Source organism: Aricia agestis, chromosome 18 (assembly GCF_905147365.1).
Source record: "Aricia agestis chromosome 18, ilAriAges1.1, whole genome shotgun sequence".
Classification (NCBI taxonomy): domain Eukaryota; kingdom Metazoa; phylum Arthropoda; class Insecta; order Lepidoptera; family Lycaenidae; genus Aricia; species Aricia agestis.
Genome location: NC_056423.1, coordinates 6,088,121 through 6,114,491, shown reverse-complemented (window position 1 = coordinate 6,114,491; position 26,371 = coordinate 6,088,121). Strand labels below are relative to the sequence as shown.

The window sequence follows — 26,371 nt, the reverse complement described above, 5'->3', positions numbered from 1 at the left end:
AGCTGCGCGGTGCAGTTTAGATGTTAACTTCAAAATTCGTGTATCGTTTGAAACCTATATTTTCTAACGTACTCACGACTCTTTGAATTGCTATCTTAAAAATGTCGCTTTTCTGACTGATACTAAGTTTACATCATCATTCATAATAATAACAGCAAAACTGACCACGTCATTGCATGGTAATCTCACGCCTACATAATATGCAAAATAAAGTAGGAACGCCTTTGTGTTTTCAAAAGTTTTCATAAACCATCACTAATACAAGATGTTAGTGTGAACACCGTTATCCTTGAAACCATCAAAATATGAGCCCGTCAAAATGAAAAACTTTTTCTATGAGAACAATGCTGGGAACTCAAAAAAATCCTTCTTCATACCCATATAAATTGCCGATCCGGGCATCCGTATGGGTATGAAGACGGCATTTTTTTTATTCCCAGCATTGTTCTCATAGAAAAAGTTGTTTATTTTGACGGGCTCATTTGATGGTTTCAAGGATAATGGTGTTTACACTAACACACTGTATAAAACGAATCATAACTAAGCACTCTCGACTACGTAACTATACTCATAGGTGAACGAAAAATAGTGAATGATGCCTTATGGCACCAACTACTTCTGAAGAGAAGAAGTAAATAAAACAAAATGAAATATCTAGTAACTTTATAGATAAATTTCGGTTAACTCACGTGGAACTTTTCTTTCTTTGCCGCATGCTATCAAAATACTCGAGATAAAAACACGTTATTTATTCGTAACTACCATGCAACAGTATGCTACGGCGTAAGGTTGATATTCGCCTGATTACGTAGGTATACTTTGCCTTAAGAGAATTCCACACCGCCGTTTTTCCATACAAACGTTGTCCCCTGTTTCCTCCCTGGATAATGCCGGTAGAGTTATGATTTTTTTCCTGAATATCTATGGCCACTATTAGCATGTCCCTATGTTTTCTATTTTTTCATAATTTTATTATTAAAAAAGATAAGAACGTCCAAAACCCCAAAAAAATGGCCAGATTATCCTCTGTGTTCAAACACCCAGAAAACAAAATTGGCTAGAATATACAAAAAAAAATTATAACATAGGAACACAGCTTAAGCCTTGCTTTAATTCTTAATGAAAAAAGTACTTAAATCGGTTAAATTTTGGAGAAGGAATCAGCGGACAACGAATCGAAGATTTTCTGTTCTTTTTTTATTAGAACTTTTGTCGTGTTGTCTCTATCGTGGTGGGAGACTTGAGATTGGTGAGACAGCAATACATTTTCAAATACCTATTTTCAATTTCTCTCGCCCTTGGTGTATCCTCTTAATACAATTGACTAGTTCAGTTTGTAAAATGTGTCCAATATGCTTAAGCTTTACGAATATTTACGATATTTAAAACATCCCATCTAATTTTAGGAAATACCTCCAATCCACGATCGATGAGAATTTGACACCAAATACTGCCCATATTAATACATATTATAAACGTAACATAGTAATATGCACGTAACATATTAAAATATACTACTCAAGTTTCTACTTCTGCGTCGACCATAAAGTTAATATACCTAGCGGAATAGAGAAACAAAGGCCTGAACAAGAGAGATGTCACTATCAGTAACACTGCGTGGTAAAAGAGACGTGTGGTACATGACAGCAGCACTCTTTTTTTGAGGTTCAGTCGGCACGTGCCGCACGTTGACAATTTAATCTCATAGAATTCATGTTTAATCATGATTGTGTAAGTGTACACATATACATATTTTTCACACAGATGAAAACCAATTTCGGTTTCGTTTGACAGCTCGAGATTGTTGCTCTATTCCGCTAGGTATATTAACTTTATGGCGTCGACTGAAGTTACAACTACAGACTTCTCACGTCTAGCAGCAACCAGACAACATTTTTTTTATATTTTTAATAAAAAACTCTGCACGTACCATGTAACATCTTAGTGACGTGCGGCGTAAGGTTGATATCCGCTAATGGCGTCAGGGGCGTAACATCGCGCGCGCTGTCGCGTCGCGTCGCGCGGTACGCTCTCAGCGACGCCGCGTTCGCGAGCGCCAGCCACAGCGCCCCGCCCGCCACCGCCATGTGACTGATGGTCTTGGACTCGCTGTTTATTTGGAATGTTTCCTCCACCTGGTGAAAAAATTAGAACATTTCAAACAAAATATCTTGGGTATATCAGTCAGGTTTTTGTAGTTTACCAACATAATACATAACGTGGCTAAAACAAGAACTACAACGACTTTCCGTTACGTTGTAAAACAATACTCAAGCCATAGTAATTGTTTAAATATTATCAAATATCAATTTGCTTATTATGGTCTAAATCAAAGCCAATGATTTCATAAATATAGGAGATAATATTATGTTAAAGGTCCGTAGCACGCATTTCCAAATTCTGCATAATTGTGTATAAAATGTGAAACCAATGCTTTGACTTTTTATACACTAATGTCAGATATATACAGGTATAGACTTTGTCAAATGCTTAGGCATAATGTTAAATATTTTTTAATATTATCGTTGGTGTTTACTGAAAACCAGCGTTGCGAACTGTGTTTTGCAACATGCTGAGTAGGCGCCGTTTTGGTAAGACTTGTATTTGAAATGTTATTGATTATTTGTATTGTACATATTTTAGATAGATAGATAGATAGATAACTCTTTATTGCTCACAAATTGGTACTATAACTAGTTCGACTAACTTAACATGTTTACAGTAAAATGTGGGCAAGGGCGGCCTTATCGCTTTAAGCGATCTCTTCCAGGCAACCCTGCGGCTATGGAGATATTACATAATTATAAGCAGGGTAATACAAAAAGTCGACAACAGTTAAACTTAATATCTAATATATTTACATGCTACAGATTATTTAGTGAGCGACTCTATTCAAAAGATGGTTATGCAGCTTTGTTTTGAAAATAGCTAGTGAACTTGACTCTCGAATGTCACATGGTAAATCGTTCCACAAGTGTGCAGCTCTCACAATGAAAGAACCCCTGAAATAGTCACTTTTAGTGAAGGGCACATGGAGTTTCTTGCTATAGCCAGAAATATTTTATTGTTTTACCAAATAAAGTTCCTTTTTTTCTTTCTTTCTTTCTTTCAGAAAATCAATGACCCAACATCACTTGCTAATCGCGTTGAGATGAAACTAGTAACCTGGCTACGTAATGACTAATAACGTAACCGGGAGCAGTTAATTATCTGCAGCATAACCACAGCGGGTGGTTGCTCACTGGTTACCATGGTTACAAACCTGCAGCGTATGCGGGTTGACGAGTTTGATGAGCGCCTGCGTCGCGCACCACAGTCGCCCGTCAGCGAGCAGCATCGCGCTAACCGGCGTGTTGTTGCTGCCCACTGGTAGCGTACACCGCTCCGCCCATGTGCCGTCTGAAATAACATAAACCCGTTACTAACAAATATGTTATTAAAAAAACAATCTGTTATTACTAGGGATTAAAAAGAACTAACAAGTACGTATATGTAGCATTATTTAAAAAAAACAGGCTGTTATTACTAGGGATTATTAATCCACGTTTGATTCGTCTTAATGAGTACAACAAGTACTCATTAAGACGAATCAAAAGAGCCCAAACTCGATGGGGTTATGTGGTACTGTTATGGAGATCCTATAGCCACCTTCCAGCTCAAGGTCAACATAATATTGCAATGTCACGCAATTTGCATATTCGTGCATTATTTTAGTTCAATAGGAAGCCGAAAAGTGGCAATAGCAATAATAATTAAACAGATAACCCAAGACTGCAGGCGGCAAGCCTGTCATTTCAATGTGTATGGTCTTGGAATGTAAACTGACCCTAAGTGTTAATAAGTTTTGTAACATAAATAAGAAAAAATAACTCTCACCAATGTCTCTGCAGTACACCACAAGATCACCGTTCCCAAGCGCAACGAAAACTTTACCCTCCACATACCTAAAAAATAAAAACATACTTTTACTCACGAATGATTATGATTCTACACTGTCTTTGCTTGCACACAAATATTTATTCGCTAGTGAAAGACATTACTAAGAGACTGTCCAGATGAGGCGTTTTACGCGCGTACTCTAGATACTAGAGCTACAATCTATATCTATCTATACTTACTTATAATAAAATCGTAGAGGTAAAATTTTTGTACATTGAAAATAAACTTGAAAAAACGAGTCCGGGGCATGTTAGAAGAGTAGTAGAACACATTTTAACTGTTTTTGAAAATTTAGTTTCTCTGTCTGTTTGTCTGTTTATCTGTTTGTCTGTTTGTACAGGCTAATCTCTGAATCCACTGGACCGATTTCAATGAAATTTGGCATGATGATACCTTACATCCCTGGTCAACATCTAAGATACTTTTTCTTAACCGACAAAAACGGAAGAGTTAATGTTTACTTTGCTGTTTGTGGTCAGATTTTCAAAATTCCTTTTTTGTTGCATAGATTGCCCGAATTTGATACCACGTTTGCAATAAAATCGGCCAAGTGCGAGTCGGACTCGCGCACGAAGGGTTCCGTACCGTTATAGAGAAAAAATAGGCCAAAAGTTGTGTTTTTGTATGGAAGCCCCACTTAAATTTTAATTACATTCTAATTTTATTATTAATTATTAAAGTACACATATAATTAAGGATTCTGTGAAAATTTCAACTGCCTGCCTGTTGTCATTATTGATATTGAGCAAAAAAGTCCAAAAAAATCATGTTTCTTGTATGGATGGAGTTTATTTTGTTTTCAGTATTTGTTGTTATAGCGGCAACAGATATACACAATCTGTAAAAATTTCAAAACTCTAGCTGTAACGGTTCTTGAGATACAGCCTGGAAACAGACAGACGGACAGACAACGAAGTCTTAGTAATAGGGTCCCGTTTTTATCCTTTGGGTACGGAACCCTAAAAACGGTGACTTAATAAGTAATGGAATTGAAGGAACTCCTCGAAATTTACAGCGACAACCGAAGTGATTACCAATTCTAGCGAAGGTCGATCTTTAAAACTTTTCCTAATATTCGTAAACGATTATCCAAACCCTGGATGGATATTGACCACTGCGTATCTCAATTCGTTACCGGCCATGGAAATTTTAAAGTCAAACTTTGCGGATGTTAATAGCATCGGTCGAGCACATAGGTAGAAATGGTAGAATATGTACGACCGAAGGCAGTATGTTTGAAGGCAGTATCTCATCATGTCTGGGACAGTTTTTTCTGCCAACTACAATGCTTTAAGGATTTTTCAAAACGATAAGTATCTGAGGTTCAAGTTTCCTGGGTCTTTGATGTAAATTAAAAATTTCGTGTGTAATATAGATCCAAATAAAATAGTCGTAGATGGGTGTTCAATTTTCTAAATCTCGATTTTAATAACATACATTCACGTGGACGAAGTTGCGGGCAACAGCTAGTATAATATTATATCCCATCCAGATGCCTACGCGCGTTTCCTTACTCGCGCGTAAAACGCGTGCAATGAGCGGGACTCTCGACTCGCCCGTAAAACGCGTGAGTCGAGATACTTGGGTGCCATTGCACGAAAGAATTGAGGATAGTTTTTGTTGCGGACAAAAATTATTCTCAGTACGGTTTGCGCTTGATAGACGGATTTCGGCACAACGGCGTCATCTAATTACAGTCACAACGGAATTATGTTGCAGTATAATAAGTCAGATAAATAAATACATCTAAGACAGAAGGCGAACCTATCAAAATCAAAATTGTTTTATTTCTGAATATGTTTTCAGAATGTCCTACATGATGGCTACCACCGGTTCGGGAACTAACCCGGCGAGAAGAACCGGCGTAAGAAACTCGCACGGGGCCCACTTTTTTACTAAAAAAAGTGAAAAAAAAAATTAATATTTTAAAATAAAGTTTACAATTTTACTATATTAGCTATGTCCACACCGTGCACTTTCATCTTCAACTTCCGTCATCAACTTTCATATTGGCGCATTCAATAATTGAATGCGTCAAGGAACGCAACGCCAATATTGTCATTTTTGAAGTTTTGGATACGGTCAGAGGGCATGCGTTGCGGGCATGCCTCACGTTTGCAGTTGACTGCGCTATAATGCATGCCCTTGACGAACAGAAAAAGGCACAGTGTGGACAAAGCTATTGGTTGAGTTATGACGTCAAGTCGTCATAACTCAAACTAGTGTTAGTTGGGTTTATGTCAAATCCACTAACACTGTGTTAGTGGATTTGACATAAACCCAAACAAATAACGTCAATTCGATATCTACCTATGAAACAATATATCTAATGGTACGAATTTATCTTAGTTATAGGTACGAAGAAAAATTAAGATGTTAAATTTTGCACGTGTTTCTCTCTCTCTCTCATTTTTCTTTTGAGTGTATACAGGTTTTTTGTACATAAGAAATAATAAAATGGAACTTCGTTCCATCCGGATGTCCGGACACCTCTCGAGGTTTTTTTTAGTTAAATACTTACACAATGGAATGCACGCCGGAATTGTGTTGCAGCTTCACCTTGTTCTTCTTTATCCGGATGTTGTCGAGGCAGTTGTAGACGTGTATGCAGCCGTCCTCCGTGCCCAACCACATTGTAGGCTGGTTCGCGGTGCTACTGTCCTCGGAGGACTGACGACTCGCGGGCGATGAGAGGGTACCTGCGAATGTGACATTTTGTTTAATAGTCCGGTTAGCGAGGTAAAATACTTATGTTTCTAAAAATTAAGTAGGCCTTCCCTAGTGTGACATCACATCTAAAACCAACTCAATATTTCGAAATTTCGCGATTCAATAATAAATTTCAAATGTGATGTCACAAAACTTAGGATTCCCTCCCCCTCCTTGTCACACCATAATATCACACTTCGTCGACCCCCCCCCCCCTTTAGGCATGACATATTTTATGGATTACCCCTGACGTGTCGCGTCATTTCACTGCAGTTGGGTCTGGTTCATCACTTTGTCTATTCACTTGCCACTTTAATTGACTACACGTTAACAAATTAGCAACGCTATTGAATATAATAATATTTGTTGTTCTATTCAATAGAATAACATAATATATGTAGAGTGTTATTTAACGCCAAAATATGTAATATGTTATTTTAAAGATTATTATAGGACTTGAGGAGGAGTGACAAAATTTTAAATCTTCAACCCTGTGCTAAACAAATGCTAAGGGCCCGTTTTATGTTATAGAAACACATAATATTGTAATTTTAACACTTAATAAATAAAAGGAAATTTATACTTGTCTAGACTTAGCTACTTTATAATAACTAAAACTAAATATATATCATACCAGCCATAATACGTCCGGGCACTATGGATAGACAGAAAAGGAGAGAAACACAAGATTTAGATATGAGTAAAAGAAATAAGTAATATAAGTTGTCTAGTAACTACCAGTTAAAAATTAGGTATTTAAGAAGATAAAGAAATTAGTGACTTACTCGTAACTACTAATAAAATCATGCTTTGGTACAAAGGAATTAGGTGCTTGTTATTTTGATGTTAATAATTTTGATAAGTGGCATTTTACAAAAAACAATAATCATAAAATTATTAATAACGTTTCTAAGGGCCTGTTTCACCACTTTCTGATAAAGTGCCGAATAGGCTATTTACAACTTTTTTGACAGATTTTCCATAAGTACTTCATCTGTCAAGTTAAGTGGTGGATAGCCTATTCGCCACTTATCAGGAAGTGGTGAAACAGGACTTTAGTCTACTAGGTTAATATGAAGATGAGTAAAATTAACAAAAAACATACTGTAAGACAAAATATTAGTCTAAATATATATCTATACGTGGGAGAGCCATGCTTCGGCACGAATGGGCCGGCTCGACCGGATAAATACCACGTTCTCACAGAAAACCGGCGTGAAACAGCGCTTGCGCTGTGTTTCGCCGAGTGAGTGAGTTTACCGGAGGCCCAATCCCCTACCCTATTCCCTTTCCTACCCTCCCCTATTACCTTCCCTTCCCTACCCGGGGAGGGTAGGGAAGGGAAGGTAATAGGGGAGGGTTATACTACCCTATTCCCTTTTAAAAGGCCGGCAACGCACATGCAGCTCTTCTGATGCTGCGAGTGTCCATGGGCGACGGAAGTTGCTTTCCATCAGGTGACCCGTTTGCTCGTTTGCCCCCTTATTTCATAAAAAAAAAATGGGTCTAATATTTTGTGTTACAGTATGTCTGTCCGTGGTGTTATAGCTTCCTAACCAATGACCGGTGCGTCAAACTTAATACACCCCTGTTTTCGTCAAAGGTTTAAAACTAACACATAATCCATACTGATATTTTAATCCGAAAATGTGTTTGTCTGTCTGTCTGTTACCTCTTCACGCCCAAATCGCTGAACCGATTTTGCTGAAATTTGGTACGGAGATAATACCTTCATCTCCAAGATAATTTGAGTCCCGGTAGTAAAAAGTATCCTATGTTCTTTACATTACCTATCATTCCGGAAACTTTTTATCCCGGAAAAATGTACGGTTCTCGCGCGATAATCGAATTTTGGCGCGACGGAGTTGCATCGTCTAGTTATTAATAAGCATATTAACATATATACCGGATGTTATACCCATAGCCTGCTTGTCGACAGCGGGATTGGAGCTGGACTTCATGACTGGATGCACTTGTATCTGTCCGGTGTGCGGCGTGCTCAGACTCTTGCTGTGGTTCGGAGTGAGGCGCGTCTTTTCTGACTTCTCTGAGTGCGCATCCTGGTTCTCGCTGGATGAGCCGTCGTCGTCCTCGTCGCTTGATGATGAACTGGAATTTCAGGGTGGAAAACGTCAGATATGTGTAATGACACGGTAGTTTATGCCCTACTAAAAAGGATGCATTATGAACTTACTAATTAAGTAGTTATGCGCTAGCTGCCCCGTTACTAATAAAAAATATGGTGCGACATCAGAGCCAAAAACACAATATAGAAAATATTTTTTGTTTCTTTGCTTTTGGTAAAGTTATAAAACCTTTTAAAAATACTTTCCTTAAAGATCTTGTTACCACGCCATAAAAAAAACAGGATTCAATTTTCATAATGCTTATGCTACCAATTTATAATTAACTTAACATGCTTTAAGCAATAACGTCCACGCTTAAGATACTAAAATCTAAAAATTTGCGAACTGTTAAGTCAAATTGTACTTTTTGTAGCCTTTTAACGCTGAATCTATACTTTAAATCTGATGTTTGGACTATAGACATTATATTATACGAAGTTATGTTACCTATCTAATCGCATGTTCTTGCAGGTCTCGTCGTGGTCCGATATGCTGATGCCCGGCTTCAGAGAACTGCTGCTGTTCAGCGAACTTGTGCTCCTGGAAAATACAGAGACAGTATTGACAATTTGAACAGAACACTGATTCACGAATTAATTTTTTCTTGGGAAAGGTCCCAGAGAATTAACTACTGGCGGATGAGGGGCGGGGCGGGCTCGGGCGGGACGCACGCGACGGACAGGATGCGGGCGTTGTGACGTCACACGACACAGTGTATTATATACTGACGGTATGTCGAGCGTCTGCTGACGGGTGAGGGGCGGGGCGGGCATGGGCGGGACGCACGCGACGCACAGGATGCGGGCGTTGTGACGTCACACGACACAGTGTATTATATACTGACGGTATGTCGAGCGTCTGCTGGCGGGTGAGGGGCGGGGCGGGTACGGGCGGGACGCACGCGACGCACAGGAAGCGGGCGTTGTGACGTCACACGACAGTGTATTATATACTGACGGTATGTCGAGCGTCTGCTGACGGGTGAGGGGCGGGGCGGGCACGGGCGGGACGCACGCGACGCACAGGATGCGCGCGTTGCACACGCCGTTGCACGACGTCACTTGCGGCCGCGGGGACAGCGTCAGCACGCAGACCTGCCCCACGTAGCCGTCGCTGTTGCACACCTGGAATTGTAAATATTATTTTATTATCAAAAACGCATAATCACATAACATATTACGTATAATATGAAGCAAAAAACCCTACACAGTTGAAAACAATGTTAAAAATTGTGCGAAATGGGTGCCACTTTAAGTGGTGTCTTTCAGGCAACCATACTTAGGCCGGTATAAATAGTGATGACTCAAGATGCATCTCGGTCTTAAGACGCGGTTCGGCTCTATGATTGGTCCAAATTTTGACAGCCAACCAATCACAGAGCCTGAATCGTGTCTTGAGACCGAGATGCATCTTGAGTACTGACTTAATAATACCGGCCCCAAAGTCCAAACACGCACACATCTGCGGTTGGCACCTGCTGACTCATATACAAGCGACAGCAGCTACAAGGATATTTTAGAATATAGAGCATAGCCAAAATAAGATCCTTAGATATTATATCATCCGCCATCCGACATATTGTACAGTAACACAACTGTTTGTTTTGAGTCCACAGAAGCAAGTTTAAAGACGTACAGTGCTACAAGAATCTTGAAACATAAAAACCTCTCAACCGAAACTTTTTTAGATGGCGGTTTCTCTATTTGGCCACTCATACATGTTCAACTTACCCATACATCTGGCGACTGCCCCTTAGGCGGTAGCGTGGACGCGGCGCAGGTGAACTGCAGTCCGGCTCGCGTCTTACGTATGGGCACCGGTGATAGGAACTCGGGCGTACGCTCCGTGCCGTATATACCTGGAATTGCAGTTTGATTCAATCAATACTGTAGCTTAGCAGCTCTGGATTTATGTATAAGCAGTATAGGCCATGGCCTATGGTCGGCAGTGTCCTAGGATGGCGGCAGAGTTCGTACAAAGGGAAGGCAAAACCAAAGTGGCCTATATTCATAAAAAATATATATCTGGCCCTGTGTTATAGTAGTGTAGTGAATGTAATCCGTGTATATATTAATTTAACGGATAAGAATGCTAAAATAGTCATGTGATTTATGGTAATGTTAGCAAGAGTGATTCATTCCCACTTTAGAGATTTACACTGACAAAGAAATACTACAGAGGCATTCATTGTCGACGTACCATGTAATTAAATTGAAGTCTTCATGACTATTCATTATGATTTTTTAAATATAAATAATATATTTAATACTTACATAATTTCTGTTTGGTGTCGTTTATTAGTTCTTCCCAGCTGCTTCGCTTTTCAGTTTTTGTGAATATTACTGTGAGATTTTCAGGTCCGCTGCCAAACAAAATTATGCATGTTATAATAGACACTTAATAAAATTATAACTATTTAGCGTCCTAGGATGGCGGCAAAGTTTGTACGGCCATAAAGTTAATATACCTAGCGTAATGGAGCAACAATCTCGAGCTGTCAAACGAAACCGAAATTGGTTTCATCTGTGTGTAAAAATATGTGTACATATACACTTACCCAAGCATGATTGAACATGAATTCTATGAGATTAAATTGTCAAAGTGCGGCACGTGCCGGCTGGACGTCAAAAAAAGAGTGCTGCTGTCATATATCACACGTCTCTTTTTACCACGCAGTGTTACTGATAGTGACATCTCTCTTACTCAGGCCTTTGTTTCTCTATTCCGCTAGGTATATTAACTTTATGGTTTGTACATAGGGGCGGCAAAATTAAAGTGGCCTATACTCCTTGTGGCCTAAAACATATATCCGGCCTTGCTAAGAGGGCCGAATGTAAACGGCCCATATAACACAACTCACGCGGTGGGCACGGTCAGCTCCATACAGCACAGCTGGCTGTCGGCGGTGGTGTCGGCCAGGCGGCGGTTCAGCGCCTGCAGCGTCTCCCGCACCACCTCCTCCAGCTGCACCTGAGGCGTGTGCAGCGCCGCCACGTGCTCCGATATCACCATCATCTTGTTCCGATCAGCCGTCAGTATCTCCACCTCGTGGAGCGCCTTGCGGATGTTTTCGTCTTTAGCTGGAAATGGTATGAATGTTTGAGTGAGACTGTGTTTAGAATCTTGTGTGGAAATGTGAATTAGAATGCTCGGCTAGGCCGAAGACCACTGCATATATTCTTTGAGCTGTCGCATATATTGTGCCATTCCTTAGGAAACCTCGATAGCGCGATATAGCGCCCGCCTGCCCGTCGCGGGCGGCCGCGACGGTCACTCGTCTCTCGCAGCGGCCAATATAATTTCGATCACGCGGGTGTACAGTCGATACCTATGGATTTTTTATTCATATATTACCTAGCCAACAGACGACGACGCCGACGTGTACAAAGGCATCAGCCAATCAGCCCATTTGTCACGTCTAGATTGTTGACCCGTCGCCCGCAGAGCGGACACCGCTGCACGCTCCGCGTGCGACGGCTGAACCGCCTCACGCAGCGCTGCTTACATGGGATGACATGAAACAAGCACGCCTCGCGGGTGGCCGCGCCTGGCGCACACCTAACGCAGCAAACGCCCTTAATTTTAGTGTGGATAATTATGTGAAAAAAATACCTTTAACAATTTCGAGATCAGCTAGCGATATCCTCATGAGAAGTTTGTACTTGTTGCCTTCCATTTGACTCGCAATACTACTTTGGTATGTTCTGAAAACAGCATCGTACGAATATTATTAGCTAATATTATGTAACCAATGTAATTCCGTTATAAATTATAATATGCTCATTGCTCGGGTTCAGACGATGTCGTGAACGTCCACCGCGTCAGAAAAGTTGCTTGACAAATCAGGACAAACAATGTTTATAGGAACTGTAGGTGGCAGCATTGCTTGGTCTAATAACAATAATAGGCTACTTGACCTATATTCAATTTCATTGAACAAATGCATATTTCCAGTAGAACTTGGCCTAGGAAACCGTATTTCACCCTTATCATCAAATAAAAGCTTATGATTGATAAATGAAGTCGATTTGAAAATATGATTTTATGAAAATAGGATTTGTACTGACGAAAACGCTTTTGCGGTACTTCCGATTGGGATGTTACGTCATCAGACTCCTAATTTAATATCTTTTATTTATCGCGCTCGTTTTATGTAAGTTTATTTGTACATAAATAATAAGAGTAAGCCTAGAAAGATTTCTAAAATATATTTTCTTGAATAATTCAAATAAAACATCAGTTTTATATATTATCTCCATTTATTGTATAAAAAGAGTTTAAAACACAAAACGTATGACGTCACACTATGGCGGACAGTGTTTTCGGCGCCATATATAAGGCATATTTTTAAATCAACATTTTTATGGGTTTGTACTGTGTAAAATATTAAAATATTAGTTTTTGTGGTGAAAATGAATGATTAAGAAGCGATTAGCATGAAGAAAAAAATTAGGTCAAGTAGCCTATTTTAAGTCTATGCTTTGCGACATTAGTTTGAGCACCATCATACGTTGTACAATCGTTGTACAACCACCGTGTAGACTGTAGTTTTATTTAGGGTTTCGATATTTGCTATCAGGCCTAGCTATGTACCCGTAGGGTTTTTCGTGTCAATTATTAATACTGACATGGGCGTACCGAGGGGGGGGGGGGGGCAGGGGGGTTTCCTGACGTCCCTACTAAGTATCTTATCTAGTACTTTTATCTATAAAATTAAAAATTAAGAAAACGAATTTTTGCCATTTTTTGCAATACAATATTTTTACAACTAAAAATTTTTAATTTTTTATTCTTTATAAACACCTAGCTTATAAAAAATCTGATTTGCCCCCCCCTGGCCCAGAACCTGGGTACGCCCATGAATATTGACACGATAGAACCTATTGCTACATATTATCTCTACGGAGCAAATACTGAAAACCCATGTGGACTTTTTAGTAAGTCATTCAGATGTGGAACTCACGGAATGGGTTTCTTAATGGTGCCCGTTCTTCTCTTAACACTGGTGATGAGTAGTATGTCGTTGAAAAGGAATATCGCCCGGTCCTTGATGGTGCCTTGGACTGATGGCATCGTCACCATCTCGTGTCTGATGAACGTCCGCTCCGCTGTCACCAAGTTTGAGAGACCTGGAGATACATAATAATTAGGATGAGTGTCATCCTAAAAGTGGAACTAAAAGAAAAATACTTTTTAAATAGATATTATTCTGCTGCTCATCAAATTCATATTATATAATACCATATTATTATATTCAAGAGACTTTTCAAATTTTCATGTAATTTGGTAAAATTGTTATTCTATTGTGTCTCGCTCACCAGTGAGCTTTATGAGGCTTGGTGGGGTTAAAGAAGATGCTGATTAACTTTATGCGCTAGACCTGGACACTTTTTTATTAGTACCTGTATGTTGGGGCAGAGGGCGTTAATAGTAAGTTAACCTGTGCGTCAACTAGATGGCGTTTTTTAAAATAAACAGCGACGCGTTGTTAGTATTCCTGGGTGTCAATAGATGACGTTTTTTAATATATTTTTTTGAGTGTATAATATGTATACAGGTTTTTTGAACATAAGAAATAACTTCGTTCCATTCGGGTGTCCCTTGACACCTCTCAAGTTTTTTTTAATGATCTTTGAATAGGTACCGTACTCGTAATATACGAGTATTCATATTATATATAGATCATAAATAGATATATAGATCGTTAGAATCCAGTGTCCTCAGCTAAACCAGAAGTAACTTCTGGAAATATTACGACGTTAGACAAGCAAGCGTGGCGGTATTGGTTTTTTTCGTTACGAAATTTCTTGATTCGGTCAAAGCCCGCGATAGAAGCTATGCAATAGCTTTAAACATATTTTTTAAATAGATAATATTCTGCTCATCACAGCCATATTACCTATACATAATTCCACGACATAATATCCAAGAGACATTTCAAATGATGTATTTTGGTATAACATTTATAAAGGAGATTTGATTTAAAGGGGGAAAATTATTCAGGAGAAAATAGTAAAGTCCAATTTCCAATTAGCAGAAGCTATGGAGGGAAAGACCAATGATCAAAACCCTCAATATCCAACCTTCTATGATCTGCTCGAGCTCTCTCAGGGTCTGCTGCTGCTGCTCCAACTCCAAGCTCTCCCGCTCCGTGCAGTTGATCAATTCCAGCAGGCTGTGGATCTCCTTCTGAGCTTCTAGCAGCAGCTTGTGGTCGGGGTGCGATTGGTCTGGAATTGAAAGAGGCTTGATTTAAAAAAAAACTTTGGTTATGTTTATTTATTTAGTGGTGATTCTATAAGAAATTAGATATTGGTAGAGTTTTATGATTCGACCTTACCCTTTTTTACTCACGACCAAATGTTCTTATCATACTAGGGATTGGCGACTGGTTGCGGTAGGTTCTATAGTACTCGCAACTCTGCCTTAAGCGATGAGTGAAGCACCATGGGGTTTTAGTGGGTAGACAGGAGTCCCACATACCTACCCCGGTCGACATCCCCAATTTTCCGGGGATGCGTAAAGCATTTCCCCATATTAAAAAAAAAAGGGGTTGGCGACTGCTGTTGACGTACCTGCAAGGACGAACCCGTCGCTAACGCGCAAAGCAATAATATCAGCGTTCTGAGGTTTGTAAATTGTAAGTTCACTGCACGCGACAAAATCGTTGGCTATGCGTCACGAGTCCGCGACGTAATCGCTGCGCGCCCGCCCTGCCCTGGATACGTATAGGGGGCACAGGTATGGATTGCTTAAATGAAGTAGTTTTAATCCGTCACTGATTATAAGTTAACCAACAGACCTGTATGCTTAATGAGCCTCTGTATGAGCAGACTGTAGCTGGGTAACTTCTTCACGGGTTAGATGAGCAGGTTGTCGAAAGACAGCTTCCCTTGTGGTCCTCGCTCTAGCGTCCAGATCCTCCACACCTTAAAGACCTTAGTGTAGCATACCCAACATACCTGTATGTTTTATAAGCCTCTGTATCAGCAACTTGTAGCTGGGGAACTTCTGCACCGGTTTGATGAGCAGGTTGTCCAAAGACAGCTTCCCCTTGTGGTCCCTCGCTCTCGCGTCCAGGAATTTCGCGAACGCCGGCCGCGAGTTTGCCGCGTTTTTTATCAACGCCTTCGCCTTCTTCAGGTTAGATATAAACGACATGTATGTGTCGACTACGGTGGGTTTTGTAAACTGAAAAAAATGAATAAGACTTAGAAAAAGGTAAGTAACTAGCAAGTAGCACCCGTATTCTTCGTCTCCAGATTTTCTCAACTCAACTCAATCTCAATCCTCAAACCTTGTCTCATTTGCTTAACAATGCGTCATAATTTCAGAAGAAAATCTTGAAGAAACGACTATGGAGACACTCTTAAGATCAGAATGAATGATAAAAAGATAGAGCATTAAAACGTTTTTTTAACTCTCCTTTTAGTATCATACGTGAAATGATATTTCTCATATCATTATGTTTGTCACTTATGTTAAAATCTTTATTAAATTAATTAAAGTAATCATTACATATTTAATTTAGATTATCAAGGCCAGATTTAGAGTTTTTTTTATGAAATAAGGGGGCAAACGAGCATATGGTTTACCTGATGGAAAGCAACTTCCGTCGCCCTTGGACACTCGCAGCATCGGAAGAACTGCAATTGCGTAGCCGGCCTTTTAAGAGGGAATAGAGTAGGGAAGGGAAGGGAATAGGGGAGGGTAGGGAAAGGAATAGGGTAGGGGATTGGGGCCTCCGGTAAACTCACTCACTCGGCGAAACACAGCGCAAGCGCTGTTTCACGCCGTCTTTCTGTGAGAACGTGGTATTTCCCCGGTTGAGCCGGCCCATTCGTGCCGAAGCATGGCTCTCCCACGTATAAACGAGTATAGGCCACCTTAATTTGGCCGCCCTGGACGCTGCCTGAACGCCATAGAATGTACATAAATGTAGAGCTGCTGACTATACTCACAACATCGAGGAACACGTCGCCGACCCGCTGCTGCAGGTCCCACAGCTCCAGGCGGCGGCGCAGCTGCTCCAGAAACACCTGGTGCAGGTTGAGGATGGCCGGCACCTGGTAGAAGATCTCGTCCACCGTCAGCGAGTCCAGCAGACCCGTGTTCTCCGGGCTCTTCAGCGGTTGGAGATATTTCTGAAGGTACATAGTAGAGCCAATGAGAGCGAAGAAAAAATGTGGAAAAAATCGGCCATGTGCGGTGCGGACTCGCGCACGAAGGGCTCCGTACCGATACAGAGCAAAAATAGACAAAAAAGTGTTTTTTTTTTTGTTCCCATACAATTTTTTTAAATTTAAATTAATGCCCCCTTAAATTTTTATTTTATTTTAATATTATTATTAAATATTAAAATACACATATAACAAAGGAACGTGTAAAAATGCAAGTGCAGTACCTCTTGCCATTATTGATATGGAGCGAAAAAGGCCGAAAAATATACGTTTGTTGTATGGGAGCCTCCCTTAAATGTTATGATTTTATTTTGTTTTATTTGTTGTTATAGCGGCAACAGATATACACAGTCTGTAAAATTTCAGAAGTCTAGCTATAGCGGTTCTTGAGATACAGCCTGGAGACAGACAGACGGACAGACAACGAAGTCTTAGTAATAGGGTTTTTACCCTTTGGGTACGGAACCCTAAAAACAGTGAAAATCATTTCTTTGTTTGTCGCGGACGATTCGCGGGTTAGACACGGGCGATACGCGGGTTAGACACGGGCGATTCGCGGGTTAGACACGGACGATTCGCAGGATTGACACGGACCGTCAGCGAGTCCAGCAAACCCGTGTTCTTCGCGTTCTTCAGCAGTAGATATTTCTGGAGAGGTGCACGAGTAAAGAATAAGTTGACATTAATTAAACTAATTTTTTTATTACGTTAATAAGATATTTTAATATTTGTTTCCATCGAATAAGCTTCCAAATTGTCGTACCTACTTGATAAAATTTGGAACAACAAAGAGATCTAAATTACATGCGTGATGCGAGCCTATCTAAAATATACGTTTTCAAATAATATGGTTTAAAAACTAGTATTAGGTTAATAATTATACCTTGTGTTTATTCTAATTATGAACTAAACAATAGACTTCTAATAAAACCAATTATTTCCTTCTAACCCTCCAGTAGAATTGAATGTAAACATATTATTTCAAATCAATACAGCTCAGTTGTACACATCAATACAGTACAGTATCTCGCTCACTTACTGTCACCATCAATTAACTTTAATGTTTACTTAATCCGTTAAAATTTATTCACATGCAAATTTGACAACCCTAGTGAACCGTAAACCATAACAAGTGTAAATAAAGCGCTATAAGCGCTAACTGGAAACGCTGCGTGAGTCAGAGAATCGCTGAAAGCGCTGAGAGGTTGCGATAAATAGGTGGAGTGGAAAAGTACGAGGATTTCACATTGGATCAAGTCATATTGCTCAAAACATAACATTAGGGTTGTCAACACTTAAACAATAATGTATAGCACTATAATGAGTTTTTTTGGACATTTACACGTCACAATATCAATAAAACCGTAAAAATTTAATTGTTTTAACGATTTGAAAAGCCAGTAAAATATTTATGCATATCGAAAGTTAAAAAAATGTTTATTCTGACTCAAGATTAATGATAGTAATTTTGGGGGTCTGTGATTTGTAAATTTTAAGTATAATAATATTATGTACAATGTACATTGTACACGTCATCTTCTTGTTGCTCCACGATGGATAAACACAATCGTTGTCGATCATGATTCATGGGCAATCATAGATTAATATCTCTACACGTTCATATTCTCCTGTATTTGTCCATCATGGGCCAACTTGGAGAGACCACAATTTTAAAGATAAGTACATCTAAGGTTAAATTATCTCTTTCTACTGAGTGCCAGCCCTAGCTCTGCGTGAATATAATGAATTTGTCACTCGACAGTTAATTCAAAACGGATGAACGGACACAGTCTTATTATTATAATTTTACGTTGCCCTTATATTTCACCAGTGACATCCGGTATTGTGAAACTGTATTGCCGCAATTTACATCTTGAGTCCAATGCATTAGGTATAAAGTCGAGTGCAAAATAAAATGCGTAGTACGAGAATTAATTGCACGATGAAAACATTTATTACAGGTACACAATTTGAAATATTATGAGCTTTCGATATGAGCACGGTTGTTGTTTTGATGCAGTCAAATCAGAAATTGCTTTAAAAGTTACTTCCTATTAATTCCAAAGAGAATTTTCAGTACGAAAATTACTGATTTTTTGTTAGATTTAACGCGCTAATCTTAGTTACTACTGGTTCTTATTAAAAAAAAATGTCTAGATGATTTATAGTCCAATTATCGAGAAATGCTTTATTTTAACAGCACAATGCGACAAATCACAGGGAAGAATCAGTGAATAATGTGTAAAAAACACTGAAAACTATTATGTATTTTAAATCTTTGTCGCTGACGATTCGCGGGTTTGACGGGGACGACTCGCGGGTTAGACACGGACGATTCACGGGTTTGACACGGACGATTCGCGGGAGACAGTTTACCTCTATAGTAGACTAATTAAAAATGTATGTATGTTGGTAACCTTGACTAAAATCTCCAGCGCCTCGACGTAGGACTTCTCTGTCTCGTACAGCTCCACCACCACGTGCGTCCGCGTGTCCTGAAAACACAATATTTTTTTATTCACTTATTAATTATTATACTAAGTAAAGAAATAAAAAAACCTTACTATTTTTGATTTAAAATCATCAAGCAACAATCCTATTAACCGACTTCCATCCTGTATATTAAATATATTATATCATTAGATATAATGATATAATATATGCTATATATATTATATCATTATATTTTGCTATATATTATATCATAATGTATGATAATACATTATGATATAATATATAGCAAAATAACGTTTGCCGGATCAGCTAGCTGCTAGTTAATAATGTTATCGTGTAATACAGTTCAGTCCACTCGCTACTAAATAATTGATGTTTATCGATCGCCCACCGTTAGATAACGACTGGCACTGTAAATGAGGCTTCAATAATGATTTTGTAAAGGGTTTTTAGTTCGTGTCATATGACAGCTGTATGACAGGAAAATTGACACGAAAGATAGAGAACATTACGCAAAGGTCGAAGCAGAGGGCGCTACTAGCACATACAGTAAATAATCCGACGAAAATCCAACTTGTTGCAGCCGTCATATCCATAAAGTTAATATACCTAGCGGAATAGAGCAACAATCTCGAGCTGTCAAACGAAACCGAAATTGGTTTCATCTGTGTGTAAAAAATGTGTACGTATTCACTTACACAAGCATGATTGAACATGATTGCTATGAGATTAAATTGTCAACGTGCGGCGCGTGCTGACTGGACGTCAAAAAAAGAGTGCTGCTGTCATGTATCACACGTCTCTTTTTACCACGCAGTGTTACTGATAGTGACATCTCGCTTGCTCAGGCCTTTGTTTCTCTATTCCGCTAGGTATATTAACTTTATGGTCATATCAGAATATTGACAGAAACGTTGTCAAACGTCGAACTAAACTTTTATTTGCTGTCTATGCTGGTGCTGTCTCTAGCGTGAAAACATTGCAGTAATATTATATCCCATTGCTCCGTGGTTTAGTGGTTAGAGCGCGGCTCTCGACTCCGGAGGTCGTGGGTTCGAATCCCGCGTTGGAAACATGTTATTTCCAAGTTTGGTTAGGACAATGCAGGCTGATCACCTGATTGTCTGACAAGTAAAATGATCCATGCATCGGATGGGCACGTAAAAAGTTGGTCCTACGCCTGATGTCTCGCCAGTCGTGTCGGTCTTCGGTCCCACTGGGTTATGAGAGTGAAAGGAAGAGAGAGTGTCCTGTGTACTGCGCACACACTTGGGCACTATAAAACTACTTCTGCGTAACAGGCCTGGTTACAATAAAAACTGACCACCGTCACCGAAACCGGTGTGGGGAGTATTATACTTAGGTCTTGTTTACACCTACCATTTACCAAGTACCTATGAGAGCACTGTCTACTCGCCAATCTACTCGGTACTACTCGCCAATCTACTCGGTAGGTGTAATCAGGGTCATAGCTACGCCTGGTGGCAGGTGGTAGGAAAGTGTCGAAAAATTGTTACTGTCAGTTTTTGAAAATACGAGTCCACCAGACGCGCTTCGTGTGAGTAGAGACTTGGCTCTGCCATTTACTTATAGCCTGTCAAGAATGTGTAGAAATTAAAAAGTGGCAACATCGTAGTGTTATCCCTTTCAAATCAATCTAAGAAAAAAGGGATGACACTATGATGTTGCCACTTTTTAATTTCTTCACTTTCTTGACAGACTATACCTACAATAGGGATGACGACAAGGTCAAATATTAGCTCAGTTTATAAATAAAATAAAAACATAGCGATAAAAAATAAGTATTTCCAAAATTTCAGCTTCATATCTTATGCATTTTTTTTGTTATGAGCCTTGAAAGTTGGATAGCCAAGTCGATTTTTTTATAAAATGCCTTAATCTTTGTATACCATTCGATAAGTTATGCAATTTATAAAAAAAATCTTATGAAACCACTTTCATAAACGCAATATTTAACATAGCTATCAAACAAACTATCTAAGCGTGACGTCACAGTTAGGTAACATTTTGTATGGATATCTTGGAGAGTTTTTAAGCTAACAAAGTCATTTATCACCGATATTCCTATGTTTGAATGGTCCAAAAAGAAAAAAAAATTTCGTCATGCCTATTGCTTGTGATCTCGCGATGTAGCCGCAAAACCGCGCGTTCGGGCAGACGCATATAAGTCGAGCCGTCGAGCCTATGTAATATTTTTTTTTTATGTGATAAGGGGGCAAACGAGCAAACGGGTCACCTGATGGAAAGCAACTTCCGTCGCCCATAGACACTCGCAGCATCAGAAGAGCTACAGGTGCGTTGCCGGCCTTTTAAGAGGGAATAGGGTAGTAGGGGAGGGTAGGGATGGGAAGGGAATAGCGGAGGGTAGGGAAGGGAATAGGGTAGGGGATTGGGCCTCCGGTAAACTCACTCACTCGGCGAAACACAGCGCAAGCGCTGTTTCACGCCGGTTTTCTGTGAGAACGTGGTATTTCTCCGGTCGAGCCGGCCCATTCGTGCCGAAGCATGGCTCTCCCACGTATATTTTGTTTTTCCCGCATTTTCCCTATTGCATGTGCATATTTCTTTAGAAACGTATCTATGTCAGGGCTGGTGAGTCGCTCTCAGAATGATCTCAAATCTCCGGTGATTGATACGATGCGTTGAGGAAAATGCGTAGCGCCTATTTACGTTGGGAAAGTCCGCACTTGAACGAAAATTCCACTCCTGATTTAAGCATGTGTGAAAAGATATATCCATATGAGATTTATTATTATGCTGTGTGTTGTTTGTCTGTCCAACGCCTGACTATCACGAGGATCCACATAATACCAGGGATCGTGGTACAGTATCCTGTATCATGATCATTTACCTGAGTGGAGTCCTATTCGACAACTTTTCGCGCTGCACTGCCCTATACCGAAGCACGCAGTCCCGGCGGGCCACAAAAATTATTTTACTGTGGAATATGCACCGCAGAAATTTAAAATTCAATTAAGTATTCAACTATGTTTTTTTCTGTTGTGTTGTTTTTTGTCTGTATGTGTGGTAAGGCCTAGTATGCTTTTTTTGTTTCGTCTTTATTGCTGTATGTGTGCTTACGTACTGCAGTGTATTGTGAATTTGATGTCGAATAAATGTGTATTATTATTATTATTATTATAAGGAAAAGATACTTAAAAACTATTTTACTACGTTGCCCGAAACTTTGTTATGCTGAAGATTATTTTTTGTGTGGAAATCGTACATTTTCTGGGATAAAAATATCCTATGTCCTCATTCCTGGTGGTAGGTTAGGTTAGTACCTACTCAAAGTAACTCCATTTAACTTATTTCATCAACTTCGGTTTAAGAGCGCACCTGACCCTAACTTGACTACATACTTAAACCTAGATCTCAAAATCTGTAAGGTCTAAAAAAGTGATTTTTTTAACACAAGTAACATCAGTTCATGAAGATGAAATACTCAAGACGAAAACACGATTACTGAAAAAATGTTCGATAGTTTCTTTTTTACACAAAACAAAACACTTTTTTCATAAAATAAATAAATAAATAAATAAAATATCTTTTTATTCAAAATGGGTATCATGATACACTTTTTGAAAGTCGAACGAAGAAACTACGTTGTCTACCACCGGTTCGAGAACTACCCCGCCGAGAAGAATCGGCGTAAGAAACTCGCACGGCGCCATCTTTTACTAAAAAAATGGAAAATTACAATGTTATGTCTTACAGCTATGTAACAAAAATAAAAGAAAAGTAACCTGCATGGAGCCACCCTATTCCCAAGGTGTGCTGTCCTTGATGAAATCATTGACTTTATAATACGCTTTAGCACACAAACGTTCTTTAACTGCTTTTTTAAAATTGTTTAAAGGTAGATTTTGAACATTTTCTGGGATTTTATTGTATAGGCGTATACATTGGCCTTTAAAGGATTTGCTTACTTTGGCTAGTCTGAACATTGGTATTGCTAACTTGTTCTTATTTCTAGTGTTTACATTGTGATTATCACTTTTCTTTTTGAAAATATTTATGTTCTTTCTAACATATAAGAGATTTTCCAAAATGTATTGAGATGCGACGGTCAGAATTCTTATTTCTTTAAATTTTTCTCTTAGAGTTTCAAAAGATGACATCTTATAAATAGAACGAATAGCTCGCTTCTGCAGCACAAATATTGTATTAAGGTGATCGCACATTTGTCAGCACCGTACGCGCCGTACGCGTCGAACGCACCGCCTAGTACACGAAATGCGGCGCGTACGATGCGGACGAATGTGCGATGTTTCACATCATTTCGTACAACGTATTCTAAAATGCGGCGCGTTCGGCGCGTGCGTGCTGATAAATGTGCGATCACCTTTAATGTCCGCCGCGTTTCCCCACAAGAGGATGCCGTAAGACATTATGCTATGAAAGTAGCTAAAGTAAACTAATCGTGCGGTCTCTACATCAGTGATTTCACGAATTTTTTTAATAGCATATGCTGCAGAACTAAGCTTATCTGCCAGTTTTGCAATATGTGGACCCCATTGTAACTTACAATCCAGCGTTATGCCTAGGAACCGGTGGTGTCTACTAAATTCATTTTCTCATCATTTAGTAGTACATTGGTTTGTTGCCTAACATTTGGCAAGATAAATTTTAAACATTTTGTTTTATTAGAGTTCAAAAGTAAATTATTAGCATTAAACCAATGTACTATTTTTGAGAGAGCACTATTTACCTCGTCATAATTAAATTGTCGTCTCTTCACATTAAAAATTAGTGAAATGTCATAATCATTACGAGTATACATCGTCTTTTATTCATAAAACTAACTTGGCGATGATTCCGCGCCGTCCTTTTTCAACTAGCATATGAAAGACGGGCGTGAGTGTGAAGAGAGAAGGAGGATGTTTGATTTTTTGAGTTAGGAGCGCAGCGCTCTTAAGCATAAAGAGCTGATAACAGATAGTCAGACTTTCGCGTTTGAAATTTATGAATGCTTTCACAAACTATATAGAATGCTAACGCATAATGCTTTTTTATTGGTATAAAGTTAAAAGATGATTCTAATGAGTAATGACTTTGATCGCCAACAATCAGACTCGCTCGTGATAGCATGTGTGCGCGAAGACAGCATGCGACATTCGAAGGCTGAAAATACGCCCCCTGTTAATATGCCTCGCTAATCTGTCCAACTGCAAGGGAAAAACCTCCAACTAGACAATATTTACGATTGTGAAATGAACTCCAGGTTTGTTGCGAAAATCTGCAAAGCAAACCTCGTGAAAGTTGTAAAATTGTAACACCTTCCGAATATGGTGACATTATGAAATACGATTGTTTAGTCTAATGATGTAGGGCATTTGCATAACGCTAGTTATCTGTCAGAAAATAAATTCCCTTGAGATGAATAAAGGCTCCGTTTGTAAAGCCACATTTCGTGATATCTTCAAATTTACGTAAAATTCACCTAATAATCGTCTAATTATTATGGGAGAATTTTAACATCTGAAGACGAATTTGATTGTGTGTTGTTTTGTAAATTCTCTTGTCGCGCTGTCAGTCAAGCTTAAGGCTGCCTTCACATTAAGTCGCGACTAGTGCGGCACTACTCGCTACTTAATGTGAAGGCAGTCTAAAATGGCTGGACCGAATGTGTTGAAATTTTGTGCGCTTATTCGGCTGATCTTCAAAGACCAGTTTTCCAATGCCCGTTTACTTTATTCTAATAACAATCCAGCGTTGGATTCGATTACTGGATTGGAATAAACCATTAGTAATCTTACCTACATGGAAGCTATTAAGGTAAAGGGCGTGAAAGTACCGCCATTATACTGCTGTCCCTCTCACCTTTGACATGCCATTGTACCAACTTACAAAGTAACTGCCAATCATGTGTCACTTTTATACGTGGGAGAGCCATGCTTCGGCACGAATGGGCAGACTCGACCGGAGAAATACCACGTTCTCGCAGAAAACCCGCGTGAAACAGCGCTTGCGCTGTGTTTCGCCGAGTGAGTGAGTTTACCGGAGGCCCAATTCCCTTCCCTACCCTCCCCTATTTCCTTCCCTACCCTCCCCTATTACCCTATTCCCTCTTAAAAGGCCGGCAACGCACCTGCAGCTCTTTTGATGCTGCGTGTGTCCATGGGCGACGGAAGTTGCTTTTCATCAGGTGACCCGTTTGCTCGTTTGCGCCCTTATTTCATAAAATAAAAAAATACTTAGGCATCGATTACGCTTACTTACTAATAAAAAAGTTACACAGCGAATAAGCTATAAGTAAGTAATATGTTTTTTTGTTTACGACTTTTCCAAAGTAGCAGATAAGGATAACATTTTATAGTGTATACTGTAGAAGCTCGAACTTCAGTAAATCTTAAGATTTAAGTGTAAATCTTAGGATTTACTGACACGAGTAGGTAAATGTAAGTATTTCTAATAATACTAAAGATTTTTTCGTACATTTACCAACCGATCCCATTTTGGGCTGACGTGATTAACGGACGGCCCCTTATCAGGTGGTAATACAAGGTCGGAGGCAACAGGTCAAGCTCTCTCCTCATTACAGCTAACGAACCCTACGCGGAAGTACACAGCCTAATCAGACGCAGCATCATCAGCGTACAGTCTACTGTACCTCTTAGGGTCGCTAATGCTTCGGCAGTAATGGGTCGACTTGAGTATTTATGGACGCGCACAACTACAAAGTGTAACAAAACTAAGCGATAATACTTTACGGTATGTATGTGTTCCTTGTAGAGAGTTCACTGTAAAAGTAACAGAGCTGAAATACAATTTTTTTTAAATAATAAAAGTGCCGGAGTGTTCCCAAATTAAGGGAAGACTCCGGCAAACTGAAGCTTTCCCCTGGGCGCCGGGACTAGCTAAGCCGGGCAGGTTCCCATCCTTGCCCGGAGCCCCGGATTAGACGGAAGTTTGGACTTTGGAGGTTCGCGTAACGACGCC

General features: G+C 39.5%; 1 protein-coding gene across 4 annotated transcripts in view; it reads right to left on the bottom strand.

The window, feature by feature from the left end:
• LOC121736286 (rho guanine nucleotide exchange factor 17) overlaps positions 1 to 26,371 on the bottom strand; it is a 105,024-nt gene that overhangs the window by 2,318 nt on the left and 76,335 nt on the right. For 2 of the 4 annotated variants that reach the window (XM_042127378.1, XM_042127379.1), the window contains 17 exons: positions 19,372 to 19,449; positions 16,736 to 16,918; positions 15,737 to 15,965; positions 14,858 to 15,004; positions 13,738 to 13,903; positions 12,387 to 12,478; positions 11,635 to 11,854; positions 11,048 to 11,136; positions 10,505 to 10,632; positions 9,732 to 9,898; positions 9,222 to 9,314; positions 8,555 to 8,757; positions 7,283 to 7,303; positions 6,461 to 6,638; positions 3,877 to 3,944; positions 3,263 to 3,399; positions 1,931 to 2,135 (listed from right to left, as the gene is read on the bottom strand). In XM_042127378.1, coding sequence (XP_041983312.1) covers positions 1,931 to 2,135; positions 3,263 to 3,399; positions 3,877 to 3,944; positions 6,461 to 6,638; positions 7,283 to 7,303; positions 8,555 to 8,757; positions 9,222 to 9,314; positions 9,732 to 9,898; positions 10,505 to 10,632; positions 11,048 to 11,136; positions 11,635 to 11,854; positions 12,387 to 12,478; positions 13,738 to 13,903; positions 14,858 to 15,004; positions 15,737 to 15,965; positions 16,736 to 16,918; positions 19,372 to 19,449 — 2,404 coding nt within the window. The remainder of the gene's footprint in view (positions 1 to 1,930; positions 2,136 to 3,262; positions 3,400 to 3,876; positions 3,945 to 6,460; positions 6,639 to 7,282; positions 7,304 to 8,554; positions 8,758 to 9,221; positions 9,315 to 9,731; positions 9,899 to 10,504; positions 10,633 to 11,047; positions 11,137 to 11,634; positions 11,855 to 12,386; positions 12,479 to 13,737; positions 13,904 to 14,857; positions 15,005 to 15,736; positions 15,966 to 16,735; positions 16,919 to 19,371; positions 19,450 to 26,371) is intronic. The other 2 variants (XM_042127380.1, XM_042127382.1) reach the window with 2 other exon arrangements.